At 45.4% G+C, this 13,675-nt stretch overlaps 1 protein-coding gene across 1 annotated transcript; it reads left to right on the top strand.

Moving 5' to 3' along the window:
• Positions 1 to 1,703: 1,703 nt before the first annotated feature.
• On the top strand, positions 1,704 to 12,789 carry LOC112617039 (thrombospondin type-1 domain-containing protein 4-like; the record flags this gene model as incomplete). Its single annotated transcript, XM_025373770.1, has 4 exons — positions 1,704 to 1,979; positions 9,242 to 9,371; positions 10,981 to 11,185; positions 12,552 to 12,789. Coding segments are annotated over 4 exons (849 nt in total), but the record flags the coding sequence as incomplete, so codon positions are not given.
• Between the last annotated feature and the right edge of the window lie 886 nt (positions 12,790 to 13,675).

Here is a 13,675-nt window from a genome sequence, read left to right as displayed (position 1 = left end):
GTCTCTGTTTCTTGCTCTCTGTCTCTGTCTCTCTCTTGTTCTCTGCCTCTGTATCTGTTTCCCTTGCTCTCTGTCTCTTTCATTGTCTGTCTCTCTCGCTGTCTCTCTCACTTTCTGTCTCTATCTCTCTCTGTCTCTCTTGCTCTCTGTCTCTCTCGCTTTCTGTCTCTGTCCCTCTCTGTCTCTCTTCCTCTCTGTCTCTGTCTCTGTGGCTCTCTTGCTCTCTGTCTCTTATCTCTCTGTCTCTCTCACACTCTGTCTCTGTCTCTGTCTCTTGCTGTCTGTCTCTGTCTCTTGCTCTCTGTCTCTGTCTCTCTCTTGCTCTCTCTCTGTCTGTCTCTTGCTGTCTGTCTCTGTCTCTCTCATACTCTGTCTCTGTCCCTGTCTTGCTCTCTGACTCTGTCTCTCTCTTGCTCTCTGTCTCTGTTTCTCTCTGGTTTTCTGTCTCGCTGTCTGTCTCTGTGTCACACTCTGTCTCTTGCTCTCTTGCTCTCTGTCTCTGTCTCTCTCTCTCTCTCTCTTTCTCTCTGTCTCTCTCTCTTACTTTCTGTTTCTCTCTCTCTCTTACTCTCTCTCTCTCTCTCTCTCTCTTACTTTCTGTCTCTCTCTCTCTCTTACTCTCTGTCTCTCTCTCTCTTTCTCTCTCTCAAAATGTGCCCTCCTCCTCTCACTGGGCTGGCCCCTCAGGGACATCCACTTTACTCTTAATGAAAGCCTAGGCTTGCACTCCTGGAAGGGAAAGCTGTTGACCTCTAGCAGCTTTTGTTTTCTGTCCTGCACAAAAACAAAGCAATAACATCTAAGGACTTGGCTATTCTTTCAAACTGGAGGAGGAGGTGGAGAAATAAAGATAGAAAATCAAATACAAATTAGTATCTCAAAAAAGTGACCTGCCACACCTTTGTGTATGTGTGTGTGTTATGCTTTTTTCTTTCACCAAACAATATTCAGTCATTTCTTCATGTCAGAATATATATTTGCTGCATTCTTTTCAAAAATCACATAGTATTCCATTTTGTACTTGTAGCATAACGTAGTTTAACCAGTACCACTGGTGAACATTTGCGTCTGTTCTACTGTTGTGCTATTTCAAATAATACCTCAGTAACCATACTTGTGTATTCAGATTTATGTAAAAGAAAATATTTGCGGAACAGATGTGCTAGAAACTGAATTGTTAGGTCAAAGGGTATGTGCATTTAAAATTTGGATAGATAATGCCAGATTTCCCTCCAAAACCATGCGTCTGTTTGCAGGCTCATCCATAGTGACTGGAAGTGTATTTTCCTGCACCTTCAACACAGTTAAGGGATTTAAGGGTTTCCAAACTTTCCAGTCTTTGGTGTTGGATAAATAGAGGTGGTGGTGGTGTTCTTTTCATATGTATTTATGGAGTTATGAGTAAAGTTGAGGATTTTTGCATGGGTTTTAGCTGTTTGTGTTTCTTTTTCTGTGAACTGTCTGTGGTTCACAACTACTATTCCTACTGCAACGTTCATCTTTGTCTTATTGATTTTCAAAAGTGCTTTGCATGTGAGGGAAAGCACTAGTGGGTGTCCGCTTATTTTAAACAGATGTGCTTATGTACTGTGACTTAGAAATGATCTCATGCTACACAGCGTCTAATGTCGAAGCAGTTTCCTCTTTACAACCCAGGGTCTAAACTGATCCTGATTCTGTGTGTGCACGCTCACCTCTCCTAGGGGACCCCTTCAATGGCCAGTTGGTGACAGAAGGCAGGAGCCAGGAGGAGGGAGAAGAGAAAGGGAGGAACGAGGAGAAGGAAGACTTGCGTGGGGAGGCCCCTGAGATGTTCACCTCAGAATCGGCACAGACCTTCCCAGTCAGGCATCCGGACAGATTTTCTCCCCGTCGACCAGATAACTTGGTGCCACCAGCACCGCAACTCCCACGGCGCAGCCGGGATCACAACTGGAAGCAGCTTGGGACGACAGAATGCTCCACGACCTGTGGGAAAGGTGAGCCTGCGTGGGGGACGTGTGGATCCCTGCAGAACTCTAAGCAAGGAATGTGTGGGTGGCCCAGGGCAGTGGTCCCTGGCTTTTTTGGCACCAGGGACTGGTTTTGTGGAAGACAATTTTCCGTGGATGGTGGCGGGGTGGGGGGAATGGTTTCAGGATGAAACTGCCCTATCGCAGATCATCAGGCATTGCAGTCTCATAAGGAGCACGCAACCTAGATCCCTTGCCTGCACAGTTCCCAATAGGGTTCACACTCCTATGAGAAGGTAACGCCACCACTGATCTCGCCCACCCACCAGTCACCTCCTGCTGTGCGACCTGGTTCCTAACAGGCCATGGACTGGTACCGACTGGGGACCCTGGCCCAAGGGACATGGCAAACCGTCACCTCTGTGAGCCTGTCTGTGAGATGGCTCACGGGTGTGACGGATTGTGTTGGGCCCCCAAGACCACCCTCAGGCTTACTGATTGGCTCAAAGGACTTACAAGACCCAGAAGAGCTGTTACAATTCATCACAGTCAAAGGGCAGGGATTCGAGTTAATAAAGGAAAAGGCGCATTGAAAAAGTCCAGGAGATGCCAGGCGCCAGCTTCCAGGTGTCCCCTCCAGCAGAGTCACACAGGGATGCACTTAATTCTCTCAGAAATGATGTAACTCAGAGACTGAGAACACATGCCAAGTACTGCCAACCAGAGATGCTCATCCGAGCTTTGGTGTCCCGGGTTTTTACTGGAGTCTCTCATCTAGGTACACAGCTCCCACATGAGCGACACTAGCTACTCTCCCTTTACCACCCCAGAAGCCAAACCAATACCACGGGGCCCAAGACCTCAGGCATAAAAAAACACTCTTATCAGGTGGCATATTCCAAGGGCTTAGAGGTTCTCTCTCAGGAGCTGGTCAAGGGCCTGTCTTTGGCATGTGAGGGGTTTGAGCAACTCCGGCCTGCTGCGTACATATATTCACTAATAAACAGAATACACTCACATACTTCAAGATCTAAAATTTAATCTCCGAGTCAGGGCTGTGGAAGACTTACACAAATCCCAGCTGAAACTCATTCTCAAATCTCAGGATTTCAGGAAAAAAAGAATAAAATAAAACATACTCTGGGGGCTTGGCATGTTAGTTAGCTGGCTTTTACACTGACCAACACTCACAACTCCCATACTATCCCAACCCTGTATTCATCCATTATTCTAACCTGATCAGCTAGGACCACCAAAGACAAACCTGAAGCCCAACAAAGTCAGCTTTATTGACCCCTCACAACAAGGGAGTCCACACACCAGAGGAAGCATGGGGTGTCTCTCCAAACAAAAGAAAACATAGAGTTGTAGGATTTGGGAGAAGGATACAGTTTAGGTGAAATTTAAATAAAGCAGAGTTGTGATAGGCTGAAAGCAAAACATGGCAGTGTTACAGGGGTCACATCAGGATGATGAAGTGGACCCAGGGTCCCGTTTCCTTGAAAACTCTGAAGTTAAGATAGATGTGGAATGTGGTGTCCAGAAACCCTTTATCTGACATTCCATACCAGGTTGATTTCCAGGTTGGAATCAGTGCTGCTTCTGTTTCAAGCTGACTTATTGCAAAGATACACCTGTGAACTGTGTAGTTATAATTTCCTTCATATATATGATAATAGCCTCCCGTTTGTAGTAAAGTCCTGTTTGATCCCCTGAAACAGCTGTTCTTTGAGGGGAGGTTGCTAAAGAAACAGGAAGGCTGTATCCCCCAGAAATCTCCGCAAACTGGGGAACTGTGTGATATCCCAGAGCATTGGTTTGGGGTGGATTTTTTTCTTTTCTTTTTTTTTTTCTTTTCTTTTCTTTTCTTTTCTTTTCTTTTCCTTTCCTTTCCTTTCTTTTCTTTTCTTTTGGTACTTGTATCTAAGAGTACAAAGTCTGGAACGTCTCACAAAATTAGCACACTGAAAAATCTCTCATGACAACTTCTAAAGTTTTTATCTTTTTCATAAGAGCGTTGACTTAGTGGCTTTTGAGACTAGAATTTAGGTCTTTGGTTCTTCTTGGGGGCTGGAGCTTTTCCTGCCTGGAACCTCTGCGATTCCATAATGATTTGGTAACTGGAGTGTTGATTTATAGAGGTTTTATTGTGCAAATTTTATTATGCTCATACTTAATAAATGTGCAAAGAATTTGGACTGTAGATTCATTGGACCAACTTCTTTTATATACTTTGTGAGGAAAAATTAAATGCTTATAAAATATGTCTTGACAGAGGCAGAAAGCTAGAAATATTTCTGCATTAAGGCCAAAACCATTTTGGTGAGACTCCATGATATTATAGAGGTAAGCACTATATAACGTAAATGATATAGGAACCCAAGATAAAAATGTATTATTATTGAAATATTCTACCTTTAGGTAATGGTGTGACGCCCATCAAAGGACCCAGATACACTCAGAACTAGGTGAAAACAGGGAAAGTCATAAAAAGGATAAAAATTGTCATTGTGTGGTTTTCTACCAACAGTGTCATGTGGAGAAGATTCTCTGTCACCCTGTCCAGAGCCCATAAGGCCTTGCGTTGTAAGCAGCATGAGATGAGGGCAAACGCATGTGCTGGTTCAGGTGCTCCCACATCTCTCTAATGGAGCAAACTCATAACCAAACATTCCAGTTTTTGTCCCCACAATCCATCCCCAGCTGTGTGATCCACACTGAGATATGGAGTTGAAATTTAAATAAAGTAAAGTTTTGATAGGCTGAAAGCAAAACATAACTGTTACTACCTCACTATATGCTAGTATCCCTCCCTTACGACACTCTGGTATCTGGCCAGTAAAGTCCTGCTCATACTCCAAGCTCTGAGACCGCCTCCTCTGCAAACCTTCCTGATTCTGCAAAGAACAGGTAGGCACTTCATCCTTGGGACCTCACAGCAATTCAGGACACATTTCTGTCCCACCCTGCTTGGCTTGGCTGTCTCCATGAATATACACTTTGCAGCCTCTGCACCTGGCATCATAGCGAGCACACAGTAGGCACTCCTGTGTTTTTTGAAAAAACGAATATATCATCACCATATTTCACATGTGGAATATACGAGCTACTAGAAAAGACTTAAGGGTAGATTTTACATCTTTATTGTATCCTAGATATACAAGTCTATTATTGCCTTTGCCCCGTGTTCTGTCAACATAGCATAAAACATGTGGATTTACCTGTTAGAAACTGAATAAGCGGCTGGGCATGGTGACTCCCACCTGTAATCGAAGCATTTTGGGAGGCCAAGGCAGGTGTATTACTTGAGGTCTGGAGTTCAAGACCAACCAGCCAACATGGCAAAACCCTGTCTTTACCAAAAATACAAAAATTAGCTGGGCATGGTGATGCATATATGTAATCCCAGCTACTTGGGAGGCTGAGGCAGAACAATTGCTTGAACCCAGGAGGTGGAGGTTGCAGTGAGCCAAGATCATGCCACTGCACTCCAGCCTGAGTGACAGAGCAAGACTCCGTCCCAAAAAAAAAAAAAATCTTTTTCTCTAGATTTCCATATGATTTTGTTTAATATTCTGTCCTTTGCATTGCGGAAACACACGCACAGATTCATAAGAGTGTGAGGTATTGGACTGAGCATGCACAAGACCCATTTTCGATATTTAGCCCATATACACCCATGTGTGCATGTACACACACACACACACAGACACACACACTCTCAGCATCTGCCACTCAGAAGGTCTGAGGCAACATGTCTATCTGTTCTTTACCCAGTAAATGGCACCAGTTCTCAGGCCCAAGAGATACTGAAGCGGTGCCTTGGAAATAAAGCAAACCTAGGGATGTGTTGTTTCCCATCTCTCCCTTCTCTGGCAATCCTAGTTCCTTTTTCTTTCATGTGACAAGTGGCATTGCCCCATGGAGGCCTCTCCTTTGCTCTCTCCCAGGCGGTGATGGCACCAGACATGCAGGGTAGGTGAGGCAATGCAGAGGCACAGATATGGAGCTCATCTAATGGCCATCAGCAGTCATGGCAAGTGACCAGGAAATCCCAAGCCTCCCAGCAATGTCCAAGTCATTTATGCACAGAATAAGTCCTTTCCCCTTGTGATCCCATTGTGTATTTTCACACATACCCTCGTTCAAACCCTTCTCTAGTCCTTCCTGGTGGAGCTATCCACACCACACATTTCTGTGCTTTTCATGGTCGAATTTCCCTTTGTCAAAGTGCTTCCAGCATTGTGATATCACCATCTCAGGGAGGGGCCCTGTTGCTGGCATCCAAGAGTGGTCCATACTCACACAGCCATTGATCAGGCCTCTGTCAAACTCTTTGCTTGTTTCATTTGATTCCTACAGTTCCAAGTCTAGAGTCATTTAATTTTTTCTTATTCTTTATTTTGTCTCTCTTCCATAATGTCCCACTGACCTCTATACTAGCCCCTGAATTCACTGACTTCATTTATTATCTGCTAATTACCCATGTACAGTTCCCCCCTTCAACATGACATATTTCTATTTTGATCAACATGTCCGCATAGAAGGCAACCGAACTGATCCCGGATATTTTTCCTGCTGCCTGAAGCCCAGCCAACTCCTGACCTCACCACCTTGTTCCTGCTTGCTAGCAAGTAGAGGAATAATTGAATTGCAATCTTGAACAATGGGAGGTGGCCAGGTGCTGTCTCCCTTTCTAAAGATATTAAAACTGACCCAAAGAAAGAAACCACTGCAGTCACTAGACTCAAGAATTGTAGATATGGGCCAGGCGCAGTGGCTTACGCCTGTAATCCCAGCACTTTGGGAGGCCAAGGTGGGCAAATCACCTGAGGTCAGGAGTTTAAGATAAGCCTGGACAACATGGCTAAACCACGTCTCTACTAAAAACACAAAAATTAGCAGGGCGCAGTGGCAGGCACCTGTAACCCCAGCTACTTGCAAGACTGAAGCAGAAGAATCGCTTGAACCCGGAGGTGGAGGTTGTGGTGAGCAGAGATTGTGCCACTGCACTCCAGCCTGGGTGACAGAGCGAAACTCCGTCTCAAAAAAATAAAAAAAAGATGTATAGATCTGGCATTTTCCCACCTTCAGAGAGCCAGAGGGCCTCTGAGTTCATTTCCATGAAACTGGACCATGGACGATGTCCATAAACGCCATAAAATGTCAAGGGAAGACAAGCAGCGGCCAGATGCTAGACAACCCCAGCAGGACCTATCTTCCCAAGACACAGAACATTCCTATGGTAGCCTGTATCCTTCTGATTAAAAAAATTTGATTTCTCCCTTATTTGAGTGCCAAGTGGTTGAGATAGTTCCTTTTGCTTTCCTATCCACAAACATCTAAGTGGAAAAGCTAAACCCACATGGTCTGAAGGAAAAGGAATAGGCTAAATAAGACCTTTACTTAATCCCTTAATAGCTGAGCCCCACTGCAAGCTGTGAACCTTATATTCACCTTTATAACTGCACAGTGTACTTAATGTTTGTTGAATTTAATTAAAAATCTGTTCTATTTAATGGAAGGAGATCTGTAGCTGGACAAACTAATTCCACAAAAAGTTTTTGCTTCCCATTAACTTTACAGTCAGTACTGCCTTTTACTCAGCCAATAATTGTGCTTAATTGGTATGTTATTTTAAATAATGGTCTCAAGTTATAGCCACACTGTAAATTTTTACTGCCGGGTAATTTAAACAAATGATTGTTTCAGATTCAACACTGTCTTGCAAACTGTCAAGTTTCTTACTACCCTCTGGCTCAGTGTGTCATACAAGATAAGCTTGAAAAACCACTGAAACAGTTTCATGACTGATGAAATATTGAGACGTTTATGTTAAAAGATAGCCCCTATGCTGCAGTTAAAATTGTAAGGAGTTGGAGCTTCAGAAAGTATGAATGCCTGGCCAATTAGCAACAGAGATAAGACAGAGGTGTAGAATAAAGTACAACATTCTTCCCGGCAGGAGTTGTATACTGGCCTGGACTGTGGGGAAGACAGTTATTTGTGAAGAAGGATCTTCCCGTGGTTTGTTCAGACGTCAGGTTCAGGGGTTACATGTCTCACGTTATAAACGTCCATTAGTAATAGCTCAGTGTTGCCACCAGGTGGCAGCAGAGAGAGGAAGGCAGAATTGAATCAGCTTTTTTTTTTTTAATTGAGAGTTAGACATTCCATTTAACAAATTCTGACTTTTTATCAAAAGTAGATGTATCCTTATTAATCCAGTGAAAGTAAAACAAAAAAACTACAACTGTTATAAACATTCATTCAACAGCATTCCAACATTCATTCAACAGTCATTTGTTGATCACCTGCTACTCTCCTAGGTACTGGGGCTACAGAGATTAAGAAGTAGCCCTGGCCAGGCGCGGTGGCTCACACCTGTAATCCCAGCACTTTGGGAGGCCGAGGCGGGCGGATCACAAGGTCAGGAGATCGAGACCACAGTGAAACCCCATCTCTACTAAAAATACAAAACATTAGCTGGGCGCGGTGGCAGGTGCCTGTAGTCCCAGCTTACTCAGGAGGCTGAGGCAGGAGAATGGCGTGAACCTGGGAGGCAGAGCTTGCAGTGAGCCAAGATTGCACCACTGCACTCCAGCCTGGGAGACAAAGCGAGACTCTGTCTCAAAAAAAAAAAAAAAAAAAAAAAAGGTAGCCCTGTCCCTCAGAAGCTCACTGTCTCATGGGAAGTAGACATATGTTCAGATCACTGAAATACCATTGGATGGGTACTTTATTAGAAGAATGTGTAAGATGCTTGCCAAAGGGGGAAGCAGCTGCTCTTCTGCCCTTTCTTGAATCTTCTACTTCTGCACTTCAACCTGTCCCTTAAAATGTACCTGGTCTAGCAGGCTACTTTGTCATGCAGGTACTTTCATTCCACTTTAATGACCTAGACAGCCCCCTCCCTCCAAAATACACAGGCACACGTCTACCCAAGCCCAATTCTTTCTCTAGAATAAAGCTTGACCCTTTCAGGACACTTTCTCTTTGACACTTCCAGAGAACCTTAGAAAAGTTACTGTTTGTGTTCAGTCTATAATCATTTCCCTTTTAAGGCAGGTTCTTCTTTGTACCCCCACAGTGCCTAGCAAAGACCCTGTGAGGTAGGTGTGTGTAAACCCTCAAACGAAGGGGGAGTGTAAGTGTGCGTGTGTGTGTGAATTGTCCTCACTGTTTCCGTGCCCTCTCTTCATCAGCACCCGAATCTCTGTGCATCTCCACCCATAGCCCAACTTTCCAGTGTGTGGGACTGTCCTTCAGATATTCTCCTGTTGTTGCAGGATCGCAGTACCCTATTTTCCGCTGTGTGCACAGAAGCACTCATGAAGAGGCTCCTGAGAGCTACTGTGACTCCAGCATGAAGCCGACCCCCGAGGAGGAGCCCTGCAACATCTTCCCTTGCCCAGCCTTGTAAGATGGCCCCTCCCTTTAGGTCACCTATTACCAGGTCACTTCAGGTCGCTTGAGCACAGGACTCTAGGAGCAGATATAAGTCAGTCTAAATCTAATTTAGAAATCCAAGACTTGGTCCATGCATAAAATGCAGTCTGTTTAGCAGGCATACCTGTCTTTCAGGATTAACTCAGGAGCTGATAGTCTTTAGCAAGTCAACCCACTTCTGGGAAGCCCACCCTTGGCAAAGCTGGAGCAATTAGGTTTGAGCCTGGTAAGGAAAACAAAGGAGGAAGCAAAGAATGAGAAGCCGGTGTAGTTAGTGTCGTAGGTGAGCTGTTTACAGAAAGAGGATAATGCAAGTCACAAAAACATCAGCCTGGAGAGGCCAAGAAAAGTGTCTCGGGAGAGGTCTTGAACTGTTTTGGTTTTTTGTTTTTGTTTTTGTTTTTTGGCGGAGTCTAGCTCTGTTGCCCAGGCCAGAGTACAGTAGCACGATCTCAGCAACCTCCGCCTCCTGGGTTCAAGCAATTCTCCCGCTTCAGCCTCCCGAGTAGCTGGGACTACAGGTGCACATTACCACGCCTGGCTAAATTTTGTATTTTTTGTAGGGACGGGGTTTTGCCATGTCGGCCAGGCTGGTCTTGAACTCCTGAGCACTAATGGTCTGCTCACCTCAGGCTCCCAAAGTGCTGGGATTATGGGCGTGAGCCACCACGCCTGGCCTTGAACTGGTTATTGAATGATAAATGGGACACTTGAAGAAGAACAAGGGGAAAGGGCCCTAAGAGGGTCAAAACCCAATTTTCAGACTAATAAAAATATAATTCTCATCCAAGTATATGATGAGCATGGGCTGATGTCTTGTTTAACCTAATAACAGAGCAGATGACAGAGGAGGGTTTATGAAACTGATGTGGGAATTGTTAATGAAAAATAAAGAATACTAGAATAAGATTTCTAAGTTAGTAGCAAAAGTGAGTTAATGATCTACAGGGTAATAACGCTAACCTTTGGAGGGTTTTTTTTATTAGATAAAAATCATTTGTACCTTTTCAGTTTTCTGTAACTTTTTATAGAATCTAGGCCCTAATCACTGGTAAATACCATGTCAAGTGTCAAGCAAATTTATCTTCCTTTACAGAGTCAGATGACCCTTAGGCAGACTTTTTCTTTTTCTTTTTCTTTTTCTTTTCCTTTTTTGAGACAGGGTCTTGCTTTGTTGCCCAGACTGGAGTGCAGTGGCATAATCATGGTTCACTGCAGCCTTAATCTCCTAGGCTCAAGCCATACCCCGACCTCAGCCTCCCAAGTAGCTGGGACTACAGGCACACACCACCACACCCAGCTAACTTTGGTATTTTTTGTAGAGACGGGTTTTGCCATGTTGTCCAGGCTGGTCTCAAACTCCTGGGCTCAAGCCATCCTCCCACTTCAGCTTCCCAAAGTCCTGGGATTACAGGCACGCGCTACCGCGCCTGGCCTAGGCTGACTTTTAAGCAATGCTCTAGTAAGAAACTCCACCCACGGTGATTCTGATGATTCTGTGTACGCTGGTGCGGGCTCACGCTCACTTCTTGTTGACTGAAGGTTGTCTCTTACTCTCGCTCTCTCATTGCTGAACCAGCTGGGACATCGGGGAGTGGTCTGAGTGCAGCAAGACCTGTGGCCTGGGCATGCAGCACCGCCAGGTTCTGTGCCGCCAGGTGTACGCCAACCGCAGCCTGACAGTGCAGCCCTACCGCTGCCAGCACCTGGAGAAGCCCGAGACCACCAGCACTTGCCAACTCAAGATCTGCAGCGAGTGGCAGATCCGGACTGACTGGACCTCGGTACGCAGGCAGGGCAGCCCGCTCCATAGCTCCCTCTCCAGCTCCCACCACACTCTCCAGCCCACCAAGACCTGAGATGGGTAACCTTGAGTTCCACAGGAGGGAACCCATCCCTCCTGTGGGAGTCTGGATGGCTGTTTTTGCAAACCACAGGATGTACCAATAGTTGAATAGAGTTTAGGATAGTGTATGCTGCCCACAGCCAACTATGGGTGAGCCCAGGGGAGCCCTGTGATACTGGCCTCATCTGTTTTATGAGTCATGGTGAAGTGAAGGTTGGCAACTGCTGGTAGAGCCAACTCCTTCTAATTTTCCCCACCCATTTTATAGATGAAAAGATGGAGGCCTGGAAGAATAGAGTAGTGTCTGTCAAAATTAAGACTATTAAGGCAGAAATAATTTGATAAAATATTTATTGGAAGCCAATGTAAGGATCAACCCAAGAAGACACACGAACAATGTTGGGCGTGTTCCAAAGTCTGTTACAAGTTGAAAGGCTTTTAGAAGAAAGTTTAGGAGAGGAGAGGGGGACCCCTGGAATCGGAGTTGTCTTTTTCATTGGAGGGTACAGCACAGAGGTTGCAATCACTGGCTACAGATGACGACATACAGGCTAAAATGTTTTAAGTGCAGGACAGTCAATAAAACTTCATGAGTGAGAAATAACTCAGCAAAACTTTATGACTCGGAAACAAACCAAACAAACCAGTGTCCTCTTCAATGTCCACAGGTTACATATTAATCAGTGTGTCAACAGTTTGAAGAATTCACAATAAAATGGGAGAGACTGACAATAATATTCTTTACTCAAAACAGGATGTAAGCCATGAATCCTAAGATCTTCCTCCTAGGCAACTTAGAACATAGTGTATTCTTTAAGGGCAGAGGCGCATGACTTAACCCTTGCCTGCCATGGCATTGGGTCCTGTTTATAATTTGCTATCTTGTTGCCACAGAGAGTCCATTCTGTCAGTCTTATGATGTCTCTCTTAACATTAATGCTGGTCAGTTGTGTCTCGACTGCAAAAGGGAGGCAGTATGACAGGGTGTGTCCAGCCTCCCATCCTGTCATGGCCAGGAAATCAGTTTTAAAGGTTTCTCTGGGGTCTCCTTGGCCAAGAGGAGGCCCACTCAGTCAGCTGGGAGGCTTAGGATTTTATTTTTAGTTTACAGTAGGCGAGGCATCTAAGAAGGTCTTGTAGGAAAGGATTGTTTCTAGGGCTCAGATCCCTGCCCCAGATGGTGACATGCATGAAAGAGCCTCAGTCTCATGGGGCTGGTCACAAAGGCTGCTGGCTCCATTCTGGCGATTCTCTCCCAGAGCTGAAGCTGCTGGTTCCCCTGATGTCAGTGTGCTGTGTTTCAGTGCTCAGTGCCCTGCGGCGTGGGACAGAGGACCCGTGATGTGAAGTGTGTGAGCAATATCGGGGATGTGGTTGACGATGAGGAATGCAACATGAAGCTCCGGCCGAATGACATTGAGAACTGCGACATGGGACCCTGTGCCAAGAGCTGGTTCCTCACCGAGTGGAGCGAAAGGGTGAGTGTGACGGGCAGAGCGCCGGGGACCAAGGTCTGCCAGGTGCCTCCAAAACCACACGAAGGTGAGTCACTGGCTCAGAATCCCAAGACTGATTTCTGGCTCTGGGGGGAAAAAAAAGGCCCAGAGAGGAATTATCGAAGGCTTTCTATCCTTACATGAGGACTGAGGGGCTCCAAAGGTGAGAAGTGGGTGTGAAAAACTTGACTGAATTCTCCTTAGCACTCCATGTGGTTACTCCATAACACTAGGTGAAGTGAATAATTACATCCCATCGTTCATATGTCTTGTACGTGCCTGGTGTCTCATAGACACTTAGCAATGGCAGGCCCCTCTACTGCTTTCTGCCAATTCAAAACATCCCACACCCCATTGCCTCCCCAGTAGCCTGGCCTCCCATGGGGGGTCTCGAGTGTCAAAGAATAACTCAAAGGCATATGTAGTTAACCAGTGGCCCACCAGTTACCTGGATATAAGGGAAAACAGTCATAGATTAAATTCATCTATCAAAGGCAAAAGGAAGATTTATATGAAAAGGGGATTTTGGAGCTGGAGTGGTGTTGGTTACACAACAGCATGAATGCACCTAATGCCCTGGAGGTGTGGGCTTAAAAGTGGTTACAATGGTCAATTTTATGCTATGTGTATTCTACCACCATCAAAAATAAAGTTTGAGAAAAGACACTAAACAAATTATAGAACATACCTTGGGACAGGGAGGAGAAAGGAGGAAGGAGGTAAGGAATTGTGCTTCCTTTCCTGGTGGAAGCAGCGGATTTGCGGGCATGGGGGCGGGGGGACAGTCAGAGGGCTTGCCCAGGGCAGCTGCATAGCTGTCAGAGGCACCAAGTCCAGGTTCTGGATTCTCCAGGAGATCTAGGGAGTTTACCTGGGTTGAGGACGTGATTGGCTATCTCTGACCTTGGTTAGCAGCCTACCTCTTGGATACA

Source organism: Theropithecus gelada, unplaced genomic scaffold, assembly GCF_003255815.1.
Source record: "Theropithecus gelada isolate Dixy unplaced genomic scaffold, Tgel_1.0 HiC_scaffold_15850, whole genome shotgun sequence".
Lineage (NCBI taxonomy): Eukaryota > Metazoa > Chordata > Mammalia > Primates > Cercopithecidae > Theropithecus > Theropithecus gelada.
Note: the sequence above shows the minus strand (reverse complement) of the source record. Positions and strands in the feature narration are given on the sequence as shown.